The sequence below is a fragment of the Rhipicephalus microplus genome, chromosome 10 (genome assembly GCF_043290135.1).
Source record: "Rhipicephalus microplus isolate Deutch F79 chromosome 10, USDA_Rmic, whole genome shotgun sequence".
NCBI lineage: Eukaryota > Metazoa > Arthropoda > Arachnida > Ixodida > Ixodidae > Rhipicephalus > Rhipicephalus microplus.
Window position 1 is genome coordinate 11,342,413 of NC_134709.1, and position 14,623 is coordinate 11,357,035.

The 14,623-nt window shown below is 48.3% G+C and overlaps 1 protein-coding gene across 1 annotated transcript in view; it reads left to right on the top strand.

Moving 5' to 3' along the window:
- aus (argus) overlaps positions 1–2,374 on the top strand; it is a 131,211-nt gene extending 128,837 nt beyond the window's left edge. Inside the window, exon 14 of the mRNA XM_037433119.2 lies at positions 1,626–2,374. Coding sequence (XP_037289016.2) covers positions 1,626–1,738 — 113 coding nt within the window. The 3' untranslated portion in view covers positions 1,739–2,374. The remainder of the gene's footprint in view (positions 1–1,625) is intronic.
- The last annotated feature ends 12,249 nt before the right edge of the window (positions 2,375–14,623 follow it).

Here is a 14,623-nt window from a genome sequence, read left to right on the forward strand (position 1 = left end):
GTCAGTGATTAGCTCAGACAGGTGCGCTGCCGGAGCTAATTACGGAGACCATGTTTCTGTGCGGCACAGCGTTGGCATTCTCGCTGAAAAAAAATGCAGCTTGGCAAGTACCTCATGCACTACTTCCTACATCAATAAAGCAGCATATATTGTTTTGATCTAATACAGACGCCTCTGTTTCCGCATCAATATGGCCGCAGTCTTAACTTATGTTAACCATAGAGTTTTGTTTAATTAACTAAAAGAGAATCTGGCACTGCGATCGTTCAGCGACCATGGGAATGATGGGAAGCACAAGGATTTGCCAATTCTTCCTGCTTGCGAGCTTCGAATGCACTCAGTGCCTTTGTTTATTGCACTGTTCTGGTTTTCTTTTGTAAAAAAATATACAAACCGTTCCAAACTTTGTGACTCGATTTGAATTAGTCAGCCTAAAAAATTAAGGTTGTGAAGTGCAACTGCTGAACATGTGCTGATTGTCGTTTCATGAGAAAGCAGCTCTAAGCCACGCAAATCGAAACAGAGCCAAAAGTATGACGACTTGACGAATCCATGCACTACCTATCATTCCCAAGCTTTCTGAAGGGCCATGCGTTGCAGCTTCCATAACACTAACTCCAGAGTTCCCTCTAGACTCTACGATGTTTGCGAGAAACTGAATAACTACTTCTACAAAAGCTTAGTGGGAAAAAGCCCTGAAACATTTGCGCGGCAGTTATAGTTGCTATGCAGTGTAGCACCATAGTATGCACTGTAGAGGCACATTGTACCAACAAGATCAAAAGGCTACGTCTCTGCTCGTACATTCGATGTGCGCTTATGTCGGCTAGGCCACGTTCTAGGACACTGGTCTAGACTGCTCAGCACAAAGGGCGTTATTGAGGTGTTGTTTTTTCTTTTCGGAGAACTATCTTGAACAGCGTCACGTTCTGTCTTCCCTTTCCGCGTTAAAGAGACATGGGCGTGCTAAAATGCACACGAGGGAGATTGATTTGATTGATATGTGGGGTCTAACGTCCTAAAACCACCTTATGGTTATCAGAGACGCCGCAGTGGAGGGCTCCGGAAATTTCGACCGCCTGGGTTTCTTTAACGTGCACCCAAATCCGAGCTCACGGGCTTACAACGTTTCCGCCTCCGTCGGAAATGCAGCCGCCGCAGCCATGATTCGATCTCGTCACCTTCGGGTCAGCAGCCGATTGATTACCTTAGCCACTAGACCACACCGGCGGGGCAACACACGAGGGAGACGTCAAGACACCATAAACGCGACAAACTTCATCGTATCTTTCTTTTTACACGTCCTTGTCTCCGTCGTTCTTGTATCTGTTCTTTCTTGTATCCTTTCTTGTTTTTGTACCTATCCGTACTTTCTTGTATCTAACAATCTTTCTTGTATCCGTCCTTGCACGCTTTGTCTCTTTAACGTTCGTGCCTACTTACTACCCCAGCCGTTAGTTATTCTAAGCTTTCCTTTTTTTCTCTTGCAACATTTCGTTCGAGTTCTATTGTACTCTCTTTAGACTCCTTTCTCTGCACGGATAGCCAACCCATTGGAGAACTCGCCAGCCTCCCTGTCCACCAGTCTAGTGCTTCCTTCCGCTCATTCCTTCCTTTTCGCACAGGTGACTGCGACTTCCAACCGAGCGGGGCGCCGTCCATCATCCCCGCCGTGTCGTCCATCCCACAGCTTCTCGCGGCTCTGCTCTGCCTGTGGAGATGGACACAGCCGCGGTGACGGTCTCGGGCGTGGGACCGATCCGCTGCCGCCGTGCCTGCACCCCGACCAGTACCGCCCACCGGAAGACGCCGCCCGGAGGAGGAGGACAACCACCGTCAACACCCACCGACGAAGACGAGACGACGCCCGACGAGAGAGCGGAGCGTCACAACCCTTCGGTGTTTGTCTTCTGTGTACGTGTGAGAGCGCTAGGTGATCGCTGAAACTGTCCACAGTGTTCCGCATCCCGTCACGGCGGAAAGGAACGTCGCGCGTGATCCCTGCCGTGTTCTCTCCTTCCCGAGGATCTTCGGGAGACCAGGTGTAAAAAACGCGGCCCACTCGTGACGCCACGTTCTCCAGTCGTCAACCCTGTTACAAACCGTCGTTGTGGACCGAACCTCCAAACCAGGACCGTCGGCGTCTCCGCGACGCGCTTGCTTGCTAGCTGCACCCAGTCAACAGTCGCTGCATCCTCGTGGGTGGCCAGTAGTTGTGCCGTGACCGACCTGTGTTAGATTTGTGGCAGACCTCTGGGTGACCCTTTAGTGACCTTTGGATGACCCTTTAGTGACCTTTGGGTGACCCTTTGGTGACCTTTGGGAGACGTGCGTGCCGCTACGACGAGCTGGGGCATCCTTTTCCGACCGTCGTGATGGGGGGGATACGTCGGTTCGTTTTAGAAGGGGAATATTAGCTGTACTTGTTTTTTGATGACTGTTTCGCGCCCAGATGCAACCAGCAGCAGCTTTCTTGCGGAGAGAAAGCCATCGCGCATGCGTCATAAATAATGTGGTTGCTCGTGCGCCCCGAGCGCATGCGCAATCGGAGCGCAGCTCCTGACGCAGGCGCGTGGGTGTGATTGTTCAATTGCGGTTTAATTTTTTTATATATATATAAAGGAAACATGCGCACAGCAACCAGCTTCTGTAGGTGCGATTGCGTCCAGAACGTGTTCTTCGTAAGGACGGCTTCTAGAAAAAAATAATACTAGGCCATCGTTACGTTTCCGACACTTGTAACATAAACGAACAATCAAGGAACGCCCTCAAAAGTGGCAATACGAACTACTAACCTTTTTATTATTGTCAAACGCGTGTAAATTTTGAATAATCGCACATATTTTTTGAGCCAACGTAGCGACCGCAATACTGATTTCATTCACGACGGGTTTACAGAGCCACTCGGAATGTACTATAACCGATGATTGTCTGTTATTATTAATATCTACGCCTAAGGCCTCTTCTTGCGCGTAAAACAAAGGTAAGCACTAAATAGCTTCAATGACATACTTTATTCATTATTTTTTTCAAAAGCGTAGCTGAACACCACGAAATATTTTTTCTCGTTTTTATAGCTGAACGTGGTTAATCGAATTGCGTAATTATAGTAACTATCGCTTCTGGCTTTAAGGAACACTCCATCGACGACAATGAATGAAACAGAACCGAATTAACGCCGCGATAGGAGAGACACTTGACAGGTTCGAGCTTATACCGACAAAAGAAGATGACTGATGGGGCAGTTTATCCTGCCCTGACGAAACAAAGCCAAGTGGCGGTTACGATTAGTGGTATGATGGCAGCTTGCACGCTGAATGCACCGCGACAGCGTAGATAGGCTCTTATAATGGTCAGATTTATGTGGGCGTCTGACAGCAGCCGTACGAACGCTGCCTGCCAGCCATTCGCAATGGGAGGCTGCGTCCGTATACTGCAGCTGCGGACACGCAACTAAATCTAATTTCATGGAATAAGGACCTGTACACGCGCCGTGCGCACAGCCGCACCGCCCGTGGCTGGACACCTGCTGCACGCAAGTGGAGGTGTCCCGGCATGTATGGTGCGGCTGTGCGGATAGCGCGTGTACAAGCCTTGAGGGCCGTTTCATGTACTCCGCCCAGCCCAGCCCCAATGCACGTGCGTTCCACGCGCTACCCGCACAGCCTCAACCCGCGTGCCGGGAGCCCTGCCGCACGCATGCGGTGGACAAATAAGCCAACTGGCGACGATCTTTCACCCTCCGCTTGGGTGCGGCAGGTGTGCCGGCACGTGCGTTGCGGCTGTGCGGCAAGTGCATGGAGCGCTATCCGCACAGCCTCAATGCACGTGCCGGGACCCCTGCCGCACGCAAGCGCGGGACACACAAGCCAATTGGCGACGCCCTCCGCTTGGGTGCGGCAGGTGTGCCGGCACGTGCGTTGCGGCTGTGTGGGTAGCGCATGGATCGGCCCTAAGAGCCTATCCTTGCGCTATCCGCACAGCCGCACCGCACGTGGCGGGACACCAGCCGCAGACATATGGAAGGCGAGAGAGCGTACCAGCGGCGCTCTTTCGGCCTCTGCTTGCGTGCGGCACGTGTCCTAAAAGCGGATGACGTCTGTAGGCAGGAAAGAAATAATTGGCCATCAGGAGACAATAAAGATGGCGCCATGTGAACCGGTTTACCATTTCAGTGAAGTGCGTTGGTTAACAGCGCACTTTTTAACGTTACCGGTCCTTGCAAAAGGCAGTGTCAAGTATGTTTTATCCGCATTTGGATTCGCAAAAGCGCATTCGCAGCTGATGGCTCGTTTATTTTAGTCAGTGCATCGGATTCACAGCACCCATCACAGAGGCCATGCTGGCACGGTCCCACAATGCGCTATTATAGGACACTAAGCATGGAGGACGCGGAAACAGCTAAGATGCTTAGTTAAAATTGGCAACAAATTTTTCCTGGAACAGCATTACGCTGACACGCTATCGATTCGCATTCTTTAGCTTGGTTGAGGTATTTGAACGTTGAGGTATTTTCAGCATGTTGATCATCCCGGTGTCCACACTCAGAACGGGCTGCCTCGCAACGCTCGGTACAATTGGCGCAATTTCTTTATCCCTAACCTGTGTCATCTCTCAACGGGGGCCAGTTGCGTATGTCTCGTAGTCACAACCCTAAACCGCGTTTCGCGATGGTCACCGTCCTATAGGTATAGGTGACTGCCCGCCGCCGTGCGATGCGATCGTCCTATCGTGGCCTCCGCAATCAGGTCCAGCTACGCTTATTGCGGAGCGAATCGCGGAACGAATCGCGGGGGCCACATGGCTCTATGCATAAAACATCCTCCGAGACGTCGCTTCAATCGACCACTCGGTCGTGGTGTCCCCCCCCCCCATCCCCCAGGTGGCGTCCTTTGAACATTCCAGCGTTTTGACCACCGCGCAGACAATATACAAATTAAGACCGCAACCCGACATTCGTAACTGATCGGGACTTCCGCGGTTTCGTCGTTTCCGTCGACTCGGCCAAAAACTCGCGAAAACAGACGAAGAAACTCGCGCGTCCTCAAGTCCGCGATTGTCCAGGAGCGGCTCGAGGATATTGCGTCAAAACAAGGTTTCTAATCACCTTGATAAAATGTGAACTATGAGGCTTATCAGTAATGTATTGGTTGCGCCGCCTTCAGGGAGACTACCCAACATTAAGGGCAGCTCAATACTGATTAGGCGAGCTCGTTACAGTCTACGTTTTTTTATTTGTTTCGTGTCCTTCACACCAATGAGTATCATCGCTATGCGAGATTATAACAACAACAACAACAAAAGATTTCAAAACAAAACTGCAAGGCCACTTATAAAAGGAATCGTTACGGTGAATGACACGAATCGAATTTGCTGCTCTTTGCTATACTAGTCGGCATATCGCGCGATGCTTTCTAGTCCAAGGACGCACGTGGGGCTATTAGATGCTGCGAGCTGTCAATCTTTAGTCATTTTGAAAGTGTTTTGTTTTATATTGTGTAATAAAGAGATATAGTTGGTTATACAGGTTCTTCCAATGAATATGTTTCTTATAGATACAAATTGACATGGGTCCAATGTGCAATCGGAACACTGCCTGCGGTGCTGTTTTAGGTTGATGACGTAGCTTGTGTTATGCAGTGTCGGTGTCCTTTTTTTACCACGACAGCAAGACAAAGTCCGATCCAAAACATTAGAACGATTTTCTCGTGCAATAATATGTTTTTCCGTGCTGGTACGCCATGGTGCAAGTAGTGTGAGAATTCAGAATTTACCGCGGGCAGTCAGCTATACTCGCAACATGTGCTGCAATGTTGATTTCAAATTATCACGGAAGGTATCAACTCTCATTAAAGCGATAACCTTACAATATCTCCTAAACCAAAAATCCAATGTTGAAAGCTCGAATGGCACCAAAATTACGCCACATGGCCTCATAAATTAGGTCATCTGATGACATTGTCGCTCGGCCAAAGGTGGGCCTATTCTAGGGATAGTGTGACATCAAGTGAGATACAGAAATGTTCAGATGAGCAGGGGGTGCTATGTAATTGTCTGATGACGTCAAGTTAATACGAGTACTTCGTTAGAACACGGGTTTTCACCTGTGTATCGTAGTTGCTGACTAAAGGACCAGAAAATTCAGCTTTAGCCTGGCATGCAGACTTCATTGCTACGGTAGGTAATGATTGGTTCAGTACAGGTATGCCGTCGCTCATTCCAGCGACTATTTGTTTCGAAAGGGGTGCCAAATTATCAACGTCTTCTTTGTCGAAGGCGCTCAAGCAAAACTCAAAATACAATGATGTACACTCACCAAAAACTCAATAATTACTGTACTTCCGTCACGGAAGTGACTTCAGTACAAGAGCACATGAGTAGCTCAGAAATAATATGCTCAACGAGTTCAATACAATTCTTATGTAATGAAACATAATGAAAATCGGTTACGCATTATGCGCGAACGCATCACACCGCACATTGCGGTTTCTTGTCGATACTACGCCCTAAATCAGTTTCCTTTTTTTGTGTGTGTGTGTGTGTGTTCGGAACACCCGCGGCATATTTTTAGAATGTCTGCTATCGGTTTCTGGTTGTAAAAACCAATCATCACAACAGCAACGTATTCCGAAGATATTACGGAAAATATTCTGTCGGTAAAGTGGGTCATAGGTTGTGTTCTAGTTACAGCTCGACAACTTCAGGAAGAGACAAAAAGGACACGACAGAGCGCCGTTTCCTGTCCTCTTTGTCTCATCCTGAAGTTGTCGCGCTGTTGCTAGAACACAACCACGACGAACCAACTCACCCAAATTAAGCTCTTGTTGGGTCATTGTATGTGTGCTTGCGTCTGACAGTTCTGGTGTTTTCAGAATGATCCTTAAGTAATGTTGCGATGCAAAAAACTGACAACTTGAACACATTCTGTAAGCGCAACTGTGTTTATTTGTTACAGTACGGGTATTTTATCGAGATTTCATGCATGTCTGACAAGCATTCATCTATGCCTCACAGTGAAACTTTTGCGTTCCGACTCAGCAAACATGAATGCCTTACTTTGCCTTAATGCTCGAGTGATCCAGAAACAGCGAATAAGTTTTTTTTTTAAATAGAAGAAAGCACACATGCCGCGATATATGCCCTCCACGCAAAGCGGTTATGAAATTGTCGTCGTGACCTTAACGAAAGGTCAACTCATGAAGCTGCTGAATGAAGGAAAACGCAGCAAGACTCTTTCAGTGTTAGCTAAATGTCACGCCAGAAATCGATGTCTTGACGGTAATTGGAGCATAAGGGGATACGCTGCCAGACGTTAGAACATATAGACTCTGTATGGGTCACTGCCGATGGTGTTAAAGAGACATTAAAGAGTGTGGCGACGATGCCCTGAAAATTCCGCAACAGGTCTCGGCGACGTACTCGATTTTCGCGGCACCTGCAAGGGCCTGCGTAATCGTTTTTTTTTCGTTGAATGTGATTTAAATTGCGTTCTAAAGGACACAGATTGTTAACATAGCGAGCTTCGCGAATATTTTTGTTGAAGCAACGAGAGGGGAGAGAGGAAGGGGCGAGAATCACGCAATAATTTTTGAAGTTCGTGACGTCACACTGAAGTACACGTACTGATGTAACAGCGCGAAATTCAAACGTGAATCTTTGACTTTCATATCTTCATCTAATAATTTACTTACGATAGCAAAGTTATTCACGTTGGAGCTTTGACAGAATAACGTATCTGTATAAACGAAATTAATGTAACTTTAATTCCACTGTGATAAATATATAGAACCGCTACAATGGTGTGTGCCGGCTTTTCATAAAGCTACAAAGAGCCAACTGGCGTTTCTAGAAATAGTTATTTCGCGATAGCGTGTTAACAGCGCGGTGCATTCTTGTTGCACTTGGCGGGCGACCAATCAGTGCTCGCGACAACAAGGACGAGTCCTACAAACCGGTTAACTAGAGTGACGAAACTGAGTGACGTAAAACAGCGAACTATTCTGTATAGATATGTGCTCGCTTTGTCGTGATCTTACAGCGCAAGCGCACACTTTCCTGCTGTAGCGAGCGAAGTAGTTAAATAGGACCAGATGAGGCGGAATGTTCTCCGTATATGACTTCTCTGAGAGTACATGCGTACACCTCCCCACCCCTCCTCCGCTGCCCCCCTCCCACCCGACAAATGTAAAGGTTATGCATTTGTAGCTTGCGAAGTCAGTAAAGCACAAAGCCTCAAAGTCTGAATACGAGGTTTCGAGTGTTCGTAAGCGCCGCTTTGTTTACACGGTTGCTTCAAGACCCCACAGGGGGCAGATACATGCTTCATTATCGGTTCATTTGTTAATCAGTATGTACTCGTACGCATATATATGTAAAAATAAGACGCCCCAGAGTTGATTACTATAGAGGGATCATTGTATTCGCAGTTTTACAAAGGTACAAGAATCCAGCATATGCCGCAGCAAGAAACGAACAAGATATGATTGCACAAGTATTTAGATGAACCAGTAAAGCGTAACACAGAAAGTTATGGAGAGTAAGTGTGAACATACGAGAATAATCATGTACAAACGCAACATACGTTTGAAAGTTTTGCTAATGATTAAATATAGATGTGAATAATAAATTAGGTGATATATGACGATCAAAATTGTAGCCGTATCAGCAAATCTTTTTATACGCAGGACTACCTGCTTCAGATGAAGCTCAAGAAACTATACGAAAAGTAACAAAACAGAAGTGGAAAAGACAAAAGAAAGCTTGGCAACACCAACGCCACGAGCTCTGAAACTAAAAAAATACATAAACTCACAGCACCACATCAACACTTTAAGTTTCAAGGAACTCAGTCGTCTAGTCACACGTCGTACACCAATGCCATGGGTCGCCCACCTCACAGTTTAAGCGTGAGAAGCACTGACGTGCAGTCAACCACAAAAGTTTACGGACAGCGCGTGCCACACTTACCAAGCTGGAGTTTCTGTACACTAAAGGTAGCACATATAGTAACTCCATGCCAAGCTGCCTGTCCGCGCCACCTATCGGGCTGCCATCCACCGTCGACCGAAGCGCTGGTGCGGAAACGAGTCTTCATTGTCGCTCACTGCCACGCAAAACTTTAACAGTTCGCTGTTCATATGCAAAACGTTTTACCTCTACGAGCACTGTTCTTCAATAGCAAAATCAAAGCTACCCCGTCGTGCTTGGAAAGATGCGCCGTTGAGTAGATATCACTTTTCGAGGAAGATTGTGACAGATAAAAGTTATGCTGATAGAGTGCTCTTGAGACAGATGGGAGTTTTAGAATAGCGCACTGCGAGCCCTTGCGGTGCGGTCGCTGTGCCACTGCACATGCGTCGTAACGCGAGTCGGCGTTCGCGGACCGCACGCAGAAAATGCGAAATCGCGTGCGGCGATCGCGGCCCGCATGAGGCCCGAAAACACTGGTTTCGAGGGTACGGTGACGCTGCAATCGTGCGTTGCGGTTTGCAGCAGGGCAGACGCTATTCTAAAACTCATATGGCAACGCCCACAGCGCTTGCAAACGGTATTCTAAAACTCCCTAGAGACAGGAACACGTAGTCACGGCTGCTTAAGACTACGTCGCGTCGGAAAGGGAAATGTGGAAGACTGTCCGTGCCCCGGGAAGATAACCAGGCACCCGATTAAGGCACGGATGCTTTTTGAGCGTAACGCTGCTGTCGATCGCCCCTTATGTAGCGTAAATGTCGAGAAGAGGCTCTGAGATACGCGCTCGCATGGTCCATATACTTTCATGGTTGAGTGTACGTGCAATTCGCAACAACGTTACGCCTTCCCATTCCTGGTTCGGTGAGCTCACACAGGAAGGACAGGTAATGTTCCCAATGTGAGCCTATCCGTTACGCTTGTTGGCGGGTGTGCTGTACGGAACGGAGATAACCATGCACGTGTCGTAGCTGCACCGGTCACCTGACTCGTCGATGCCACTGTACATAGTGTACAGAGTTTGTTATCTCTCGCGGACGGCGTCCGTCCATCCACCATGCACCGTGTACAGAGCCGCATAGGGAAACCACATCGTTCTTATAGTTCTTTCGACGTTTAACCGCGTAGCACGCCGTCTGCGGGGTAGGACGCAATCGCGGAAAAGACGGCGTCCAATACTCCGTGAATATTGCGGTACGAATGCTCCCTTGCTGAAAAAAAAAAATGTTCTGCGCGCACCCGTTAGCGACCCTAAATGCCGGACGAGAATAGACGCAACGATGCAGTAAAAAGACCGTACCTTATTGGAAGTGACCGCTCAGAATTGCTGGCGCTCAACTTTCCAGTTCCATTTGCCACCGTAGAAATGATGCGACGCATCGGCGTGCGCAGGGTTTCCCAATGAGTGATTGGGGGGTGGGGGTAGAGTCTTAACACGGCATATGTAAACGCACACCACGTGAAACGACAAACCCGAACACAAACCCCGGTATTCTATAGAACGTCCCTTCACTCCACGCTCAACCGTGACTTGAGAAAATCGATGGGAGCGTCGTCTCTGGGTAGATCAAAGTTACTGCATATCAGTGATAATCTGCGCCGTGTCACTCTTAGCAACGCCGACTAAATTTCAAGGCCGAAAGGCTGCCGCAGTGACGTCAGAGGGTAGGGGCCCAGTTACGCCGCGAACGCGGCGTAAAGCCTGTGTTTCGTTCACGTTTTAGGAGAACCAACGCTCCCGCTCTCGCAGCTGCTGCGGCTTGATTGGGCCAAACAAAAGACGTGGAAAAAAAAGTCTAACTGAGCATGCTCAGTGTGGCAACTGGGCCCCCGACCTCTAACGTCACTGCGGCAGCCTTTCGGCCTTGAAATTTAGTCGGTGTTGTTCTTAGTCGAGCAGTGCCGTTGTGCTCAAGTCGGTCAAGTGAAGGACCAAACTCGAGTCGAGGCTTGTTTAGGAATACCGGGGTAAGGGACAATACAAGCCCTTGTGTAGCACTGACTATAGGCACTGACTAAGATTTAAAAAAAAAGAAGCTCGCAACAAGGACTTTTATTTTACCCTTCATAAAAACCTTCAAGCGCTCTTCGAATCTCTAAGCTTAATCGAGCGTTGCATTACTGGTGAAATAATGAACGCCGCAGCCATCGGCTTCATTGAAGCCGGAAAAGCTAACACGCTGCTTGGGTCTATCTAATGCATTGCTCAGCAGAAGAAAACGCTGAGAAATTCTGCCGACCTAAATATTTATCCAACATACAACATTAAACCCTCACGCTGTGTATGTAGACCATTAGAGCACCATCAGTGTTAAAGGATGGTCTATCCACCATCTATAGACGCCTGTTCTATATCGCTACAACGTAAAATGTTGACGCAGACGAGTCCTTCGAAAAAACCCTTTCGCGCCCCTTTCCTGCATCACTGTGTCGTGCCGTAAAATGCTGCTCGCCCTACTGGACGTCATAGAATTACCCAGCTAAAGAAATGCTGTCGCTGCGATTTTTCGGAGACCATGGCACGTGGATATGCAAATAATCGTACTTGCAATTACGTATACGTTCTTGTGGCGTTACTTGCCGCGCTTTAGCTGCCTTCATTGACCTCCGTTCTGACTCGTAGTTTCGTTTCCCTCTGAATATATAAAATGTCACAATAAGCGAGGAAAACTCTTGCGTTTATAACGTCACGTTTTGTCGTAAACGATCCACTTGCAAGTTCATTGAAGCTGTTTGAAGCCAGAGGAACGATGTGTAGACAAATCCGTGCACAGATGGGTCCACTGTTAATAGGAACGCTTGCGTGCAGGGCAGGTCCGGATATTGCTCTCTAACAAAGACATCGAGACTGATTTGCATAGGACTGCTGCTCGTTGACAGTAGCGGCTCATTTTCGCAGAATAATGCCATGCAAGAACAATGTTTCCACATCCACTTGCCGTTAGAGGGCCAGCAATATGAAGTGGGCGAATGTTCCCTTTAACAATGGGCCATACTCTACACTGATCCATCATTGTCCGAGCCTGATGAAACGTTACGCTTAATGTTCTCAAAGACGCAGGCGCCATAGTTCTCTCTAGCATGGCCTCTGCAATCGGCTCCTGCAGCGCGCTACGCTAGTCTCAGAGGCCACGCTTCCAGTAATACTTGTAGGAAACCGGACGCGCAGCAGAAGTCCCGCGGCGCAACATTCGTATAGCGCGATAGGCGCGGTAGATTTTGGTGCCTTACTGATTCTTCCAGTAGTGATATGATTGTGTTTGCGTACCGCGGCCCATGTACTGCGTCCGCCTTGCGGCACGCTGGATTCAGAGGCTCCCCGCACAGGCGCTTGTTGAATCACGCACTGTGAAGTCCCTCCACTCCCTGCCTGGTGAGAGCCGACGATTAAAAGGACAGTACGCAAGGTGTACCATGTGTGTACCTGTGTCTTGACTCCGGTGGAGCAACCCTCCTCGGCACTTTCCTCTCGCCGTCATCATGATATTGATTGATATGTGGGGTTCAACGTCCCAAAACCACCATGCAATTATGAAAGACGCCGTAGTTGAGTGCTCCGGAAACTTCGAACACCTGGGGTTCTTCCATGTGCGCCAAAATCTGAGCACACGGGCCTACAGCATTTTCGCCTCCATCGAAAACGCAGCCACTGCAGCCGGGATTCGATCCCGCGACCTACGGGTCAGCAGCCGAGTGCCTTAGCCACTAGGCCATGGCGGCGGGACTTTCGCCATCATCATAACACGTATATTACGGTGTGTGTATTTTCCCGCCGCGGTGGTATAGCGGTTATGACACTGAACATGCTGACTTAAAGGCCGCAGGATCGAATTTCGGCTGCGGCGGCTGCATTTTCAGTGGAGGTGGAAACGCTGTAGGCCCGTGTGCTCAGATTTTGGTGCACATGAAAGAACCCCAGGTGGTCGAAATTTCCGGCACCCTCCACTAGAGCGTCTCTCACGATCACATCGTGGTTTTGGGACGTTAAACCCGAGAAATTATTATGAAGTCTGTGTGTGTTATTCACAGGTACCAGCGTCAACAGTGGAAATTAAAAAAAAACAATTTTTGGCAGCAGACAAACCAGCTATCGATATTTGCCACACTCAATACGCGAATCATTGAGCGCAATAAAATTAATAATTGATGCGGTTGAGCCCAAAATTATGATATATAAGTCAGGCGCCGAAAATGACGGTTCCGGAAATTTCGACCTTATTTAACGTGCACCCAAATCTAAGCCCACGGGTTTCTCAGCCTGCACCGAATTGTGGTCGCCGTTACTGGGATTCGATCCCGCGACCTTTGGTTCAGCGTTCTAGCACCCTAAACGCGAAACCGCGAAGGCGGGTGCGGCTATATTCTTTCTTTTCTTTCGCCCATCAAAACACTGCGGAACTAGTTTGGAAAAGATCTATATGCCCGCGAAGCTCAGAAATGTTTGTGAAAGAGAGAGAAATAAAAAAAAAAGCAATCCGCCAGCTAGCAGCAAGAAAGCATAAAAATTTGTCCGAATTCCCAAAACATAATTTGAAAAAGTTATGAGATGTCGAACTAATTCCAGCGGACGAGGACGAAGTTTCCTTTAGCGAAGAAGCTTCCTTTCTTAATAATCTAACAAAAATTTTTTTCATAACCTCGCGCGACGAACATTTCTCTTTTTCAGTTCAGAAAAAGACGATCAATCTCCAGCTGGAACGTACGCATCTGAACGTTTGCTCGTATATTTTTTATCTTATGAATAATTTCGAACTTCGATCTCGCGCTTTCGCCATCGAAAAGAATAAGAAAGAAAGAAAGAAAGAAAGAAAGGAGAAAAGAAAGAAAAAAGAAAGGAGAAAAGAAAGAAAAAAGAAAGAAAGGAGAAAAGAAAGAAAAAAAGAAAGAAAGAAAGAAAGAAAGAAAGGAGAAAAGAAAGAAAGAAAGAAAAAGAAAGAAAGAAAGAAAGAAAGAAAGAAAGAAAGAAAGAAAGAAAGAAAGAAAGAGATCTTCCGTGTACCCTCCTCCAGCTACCGGTACCTTAAACCTACAGAAGCAACACAGTGCCAAGACAGTGGGTTTCCATTCAGGGAGTGCCCTGGATAGACGCAATTACTTCGCGGCCGTTAGCGAAAGTGCTGGCAGAAAGAGAGAAAAAAAAAACGCGCACACGTCGCCTTAGCGGCTGCCATCCACAATCGCACCGAGACTGCTTTTGTCATCGCGTTACCGCCGTGAAAACGTGCGATGTTCTTCGGCCGGCGCGTGTCCCGAGAAGCGGACGACGACAGGCAGCACCCCCCGGGGGTACCAGGACCGGAAATTTGGCCACCCTTATCGGCCCCGCGGGCTTGTCATTCGCACCGTGGCTGCCTTCGGAGAGCGCACCGCTGTCGCCAGTGCTACGCCCTGGCGGCCGGCGACGGAGGCACAGCGGCGAAGCCGCGGCGTCGGTGGTGGTGTCCCCCACCGCTTCTTCCATTACCGCGCGGAAATGAAACTGCCAGTTAAGGGGACGAGAACATGCCGTCCGTGTTGTAACGGCGCTAAGACAAGTGTCTCTTTGCACGAGATGGCGCCGGTACGACTTGGCTGCTCCGCGATCATTTCTCAATAACGATATCCTGAACGTTGAACGCTCGCCGCGATGATTATTGGGCGAGTACATAGAGAGGAA